The following is a 5830-nucleotide window of genomic DNA, read 5'->3' on the forward strand; positions in this document are numbered from 1 at the left end:
GGAACGGTATGAGCTAGAGACTTGAAATTTGGTATGTAGCTCACAAATGTGACAAGGATGCAACAGAAAACGTTTAGTAAAGATAGGTGCTGCGCTTGGCGGTTTTTTGACCACTTTTGGACGGATTTCGACCGTTTTTTGGCGGTTTTCAGCTATACCGACTAAACGGTTAGAGATATGGTTAAAAGTTAGGATAAAATAGTACTCAAATAAGCATCATTCAATAGGATAAGGAAAGTCGTGTGATGTTCACACCAGAGTTTTTACATAAAGCTAAATCAAAATTTTGAAGGTGTACCTTCAAAATCAAGCCCCCCCAAAAATTTAGGCAAGAACCGCCTATGAATTCATGTCAGTGATATTATAGATTTGAATGATAGTGTCATCCCCCAACCTGATCGTAACAATGATCTTGATGAAAACCGTCAAGCTGACAGTCCTATGCGAGCAGTATAAATAAGCACTTTTTTTATTATTCTTCGTAAACCCTCATTTGTTTAAATCTTTAAATCCTTGTTTTGATTTCTTTAAATCCCTTTAAACATTGGGTTGCTTTATAGTAAATACTGAATTTGAAATGTGGACCTACAGACGTATGCTACGAATATCCTGGACAGACCATGTGTGACAAACCTAGAAGTACTGAGAAGAATGGGAAAAGAAACCGAAATCCTCCACGAAGTAAAGAAACGAAAACTCTCGTACCTAGGACACATCATGAGAGGACCCAAGTACGAAATCCTACATCTCATAATACAGGGCAAAATCATCGGGAAACGATCCGTGGGAAGAAGGAGAATATCCTGGTTGCGAAATCTGCGAGAATGGTTCAATTGCTCGTCATGTGACCTGTTCAAAGCCGCTGTAAACAAAGTTCGAATTGCTATGATGATAGCCAACCTCCGAGATGGAGAAGGCACCTGAAGAAGAAGAAGAATCTGTATACCCATGTGCGAGTATTTTGTACTCAAGTTCAAAGCTTGCAGTAAGCTATTTTATTTTTATGAGCTTTGAGTAAGCTCGATTTGTTTATCTCTTTCAAAATATGGGGGTTACCACCATTAAAAGATTTTGTGGTGGAAAAAAAAAATGTGCATAATAGGTAGTCTTCTTCTGCTGCTTCTTCTTTCAGAGGTTTGACAGAGGGAACTGTGACCACTGAGGTCTTATGTTATATCTCAAAATAAAAAATCAATTCCGTAAAAAGTTTTATCTAAGGAAAAAAAAAATCAATCTGGTAAAAGTTGTCTCTCACTTACCCCGGTATCCGCAATGAATTCTCCCACCGATATCGTAGCTCCTGCACAAACTCAAACCACACGTGAGCGAAAGACTTTGCCCCGCCCATCGAGTATAGAGCGTGCGAACTGCAGATTGCAAGTCTCCAGACTAGACCGTCCGGGGGACATGATTTGAGTCCGCTCAACCCCTCCTGGGGAAATGGATAAGAGAATAGAGGAACAATAGATAAGAAAATGGTGAAAAATACTTTCCTGATTCTAAGCGCTCTTTGGATAAGTATTTTTCGTTTGCCGTTTCTCTTGTCTTTGGCGGAGAAAGTTTTTTTTTTTTTCAAAATAAGGGAAGTGGGTTCAATTGGAAAGGAAGTCAGTTTTTCTTGTTGGCACTACTTACCTGAGTAACATCATCTTGCTTGATAATTTGACAACCTATGCTTTCCGAATACTCGTTCCTCTGAAACGAAATAAAAATAACAATAATAAATTCAGCTTATTCGAAAAATGGAAAGTCGATTTCTGTTTGGGTCTGACCAAAAGCTTGTTTTTATTTCTAGTCGCCAGCCTAGTTACTTTGGTAACGCGACTGTCTTGTAAGCGCTAGGCCGCGGGTTCGATTCCTACCCAAGGCAGATTTTATCCTGAACGAATAATGGGTCGAAAATTCGAGAGCGAGAAAATTGAGAAATCACATTGATTGAATAATGTTCGCTCTCGGAATGGCCGACTTTCTCCTATCCTGTCTTCCTTCTTCGTCGATTTCGGGACGATAAGACCTTATCAGTTACAGTTCCCTCTATCAAACCTCTTGCATTTATAATGAAACTCCTTGTTTCACCGTAACTTTTGATCAGTTTGCCCGCTTTAAATAAAATTTAGCAGACATGTTTACTTGATTACATTGTTTACCATACAGAGGATTTGTAAATGCAATTTCTTTGTGTTATGTCACAACTTTGGTGCTCACTGCAGCATTGTAGGATTTTCCCAATATCTCAATAATCCTAAAATCCAATGTTTACCTACCATGCTGGCACCGGTCGCTATGCGCATTTATATGTCATAGCTACTCATTTTCCTCACGAGGCTGAGTGGGCCCCGCAACAGCCAGTCACGGGATCAATCATTTGCATGATACAAATTTCTTGACCCCGCCGGGAATCGAACCCGGGTCTCCCGCGTGCAAGGCGAGTGCAGTGACCACTACGCCATGGGAGCTGACTAAAATCAAGTAATTAAATAGCTCGTTAAACGTAACAAACAAACAATAAAAGGAAAGAAAGACGGGGAGAACGGAACTGGTTACAGCCCTACCTACCGTCCTACCTCAATACTCTCAACAGGAAAATGTTTTTTCAATCCCATGCATTCTAGATCGTGGATTTATGTCTATCTCATAAACTGATAAAGAATGGTAAAAAAAATATGGCTTGCCATGCTGATCGCCAACATTCAAAACGGATAGGAACTCACAGAAGATCCTGGATAAGGAAAGTAAAAAAAACTGAATCATTTTGTATTCTTTGTAGTCCTACCTGAGCTTACTCCAAGTCTAAGCTTAGCCTTGTAAATTTCCACCGATTTTTCCAACACCAAGACCACCGTTTCTCAGAAATGGAAAGATTTTTGCCAATTAAATTATCTTAAATTGGCAAAAAATGCCAATTAAGTTACATAATAAAACATTAATCTTAATTTATTACCAAAGTAGACGAATGGGTGTGTAATGGGATTACCTGCTCATATTTCTAGTTTCTGGCTGACATATGTAAATGCGATGATGTCCATCCATGAATCCTATATTTCGAAGCGTTCTTCTCTCCAGAGAAGCTACCCATTATTCCATTTTTTCCTCAGTTGTTAGACAATTATTTCGTTATATTTTGATTTTATTTGCAAATCTTCATATTTTGATTGCTAAATTATAGCAAATCTCCCATGTGAATGCAAATTATCCATCAATCCTATATTTCGAAGCGTTCTTCTCTCCAGAGAAGCTACCCATTATTCCATTTTTTCCTCAGTTGTTAGAAACAATTATTTCGTTATATTTTGATTTTATTTGCAAATCTTCATATTTTGATTGCTAAATTATAGCAAATCTCCCATGTGAATGCAAATCTTTAAACATTCTCTGGCGAAAACACGTTGAATGCACCAGTTCTCATTGCGTCGTTGCTCGTGGTTGGTATTCACTGAAGTTTAGCAACGGGTGACCATTAGGGCAATCGCCTGCTACTAGCTTTTCTCTGCCCCACTCAGGCTGGGTGAGGTTAGGTAAACTCTCTTTTTGTCCACATCTGACGAGGGACATTTTTTTACATTATTATCGTTATTGGTTATAGTACTGCGACCTCGTACATCTATTGTACAACCGCAAGCCGAATGACCTTTAAATCAGGGGAATTATTTATTTACATAATATAAACGGTTTCCCTTTACTAACTATTTAGAAATAAGCATCCTACCTATAAAAAAAGGGGGGGGGGGAAGAACTCTCTTTTTGTCCACATCTGACGAGGGACATTTTTTTACATTATTATGGTTACCGGTTATAGTACTGCGACCTGGTAGATCTATTGTACAACCACAAGCCGAATGACCTTTAAACTTTAAATCGGGAGAATCAAAGATTATTGATAACATCGGCTTTAGATCCAAAGCGGCCTCAGCTAGAGAGATGGTAAATGGTAGCAATAAAACTAGCAGTTATGTCTGACGTCAGGTAAAATTTCCCACAATTGCTTCAAGCTTCTGCAATCATTTTTTGAACATATTCGTCAACATTCCAAATGATTCCTTCCTTCTCCTCCTCTTCTTGTTCGTTCTCTCCTCTTCCTTCTCTTCGCCATTTTCTTAATCTTTTTCCTCCTCTTCATCTCTCATTCTTCTCTACTCTTCTTTGTTTCTACTTCTTATATTTTTTGCTTCTTTCACTCTTCTTCTTCTTCTTTAACTTCGTCTCCTCAATCCTCTTCTTCTTTTTCCTTTTCTCCTCTTCCTGATTTTTTTCTTAATCTTTTGCCTCTCCTCTTCCTCTTTCATTCTTCCACTCTTCTTTACTTCTTTCATTCCGCTTCTCTTCTTGTTGTATCTCGTCTCCATTAATCTTGTTTGTAGACAGACACGTCGTAAAATATGTCCCAGGCTTTCCCTTACCTTTTCCGCCATTGTTCTCACGATGTTTTCCAGAGAAGTATTGTCTGCGGTGTCTTTTCTTTTGACTTTTGCGATGATGACTTTTTCATTTTCTGTCGTTGCCAGCCTCGTTAGCTTGCAGGGAGGCTACCACGCCAAGAGAGGGAAGACGAGCTTCGGAAAAGGGGAAATCATCTGTTTTCGAAGGGAAATACGTTATAGGACATTGTTTGTCAAGTCTTCATCAACCAAGCTACCGCTGCGACCAGAGCCAAGAGTACCTGGTATACCACTTGCAGAGTTGCCAATAACCTGAAGAAAACCAATCCCCCGATTTTCCCAAGCTTTTCAGCATTTCCAAGACATCGGGGAACCCTGAACTTGGATTATGCAACTGAAATATTCACACGCTACCGAAAGATTCATATTTCACATGTAAATATGCTGACAACTCATTTGTCAAGAATCAAGCGATCGAATTACAAGCCTCGTGTCACACTCTGCAAGCAGCACAGTGAGACCATAAGTGCTCATAAAGCATCAACGTGCGACAATCAGTAAAGGCACAACTACACGGAGACAAAGAATTAGCAAAGGTTGAGTGCGAATCGCATCCACTCGTAACATTTTGTAGCCAACGCCGCCCACGAGCGATCACCCTAGGCATGATTGAGAGCTGACGAAAAACTCTGATCCCGTCTGAAAATGGGTTAAAAAAAAAGAAGAATTACACCGAGACAATATACCTACAACACAAATCAACTTATTTTGGAATACATCACATGCCTTCAGGTTTTCCCTGCCTTTGTGATCGATAACTATAGCAACCTCCGTGGTCGAGTGGGTATCACTTATCACAATACCATACCGTCAGTCCCCGGTTCCATTTCTGGCGAATTCGAGTTTTCCTTGTTTGGATACACGGATTTTCCTCGAAAAGAGACGTTTAAAGACCTTGTGATTATGCAAAATCTCATTTGCCACCAATTACGACTGGATTGGCTAAAACGACATGTAACCGAGAGTTACCCACGCATGTCGGAGATGCATGACAATTAGGCCTATGAGGTCATTTCGGCCAATATTTATGCACTCAATGCTATGCTAAGGCAGGCAAGTTTGAAAGATGCTGGGTGAGAGCATATCACGTTGCTGGAAATTCCCAGATTTGATTACATATATGCATGCATCAAATTTTAGTCTGGTAAATCGTAAATCAAGACGAATAGACTCTGGCAAGAATATGAATATTCGCTTATTCGCTGACCAAAATATGGACCTGAGGTTTGCATCAAAAACTCAGCCAGAAAAGAAGACTTGGACGACCCTCTTTGGGGATGGCATGACCCTACGGTATACGCTGAAGGATGTTCGGTTAGGTAGATTATTGAAATATGGAAATTGATTGCAAAGGAGGTACTTACTAATGATGTGATATCCACAAAAGTTGTGAG

General features: G+C 39.7%; 1 protein-coding gene across 1 annotated transcript; it reads right to left on the minus strand.

Moving 5' to 3' along the window:
• Positions 1-1255: 1255 nt before the first annotated feature.
• LOC103520209 (rab3 GTPase-activating protein catalytic subunit-like) lies at positions 1256-4409 on the minus strand. The gene is made up of 3 exons (XM_008485303.2): positions 4398-4409; positions 1636-1695; positions 1256-1432 (listed from the first exon to the last, which is right to left on the minus strand). The coding sequence occupies exons 1-3, from the start codon at positions 4407-4409 to the stop codon at positions 1256-1258; spliced, it is 249 nt and encodes an 82-aa protein (XP_008483525.1).
• Positions 4410-5830: the final 1421 nt, after the last annotated feature.

Source organism: Diaphorina citri, unplaced genomic scaffold, assembly GCF_000475195.1.
Source record: "Diaphorina citri unplaced genomic scaffold, Diaci psyllid genome assembly version 1.1 scaffold3326, whole genome shotgun sequence".
Classification (NCBI taxonomy): domain Eukaryota; kingdom Metazoa; phylum Arthropoda; class Insecta; order Hemiptera; family Psyllidae; genus Diaphorina; species Diaphorina citri.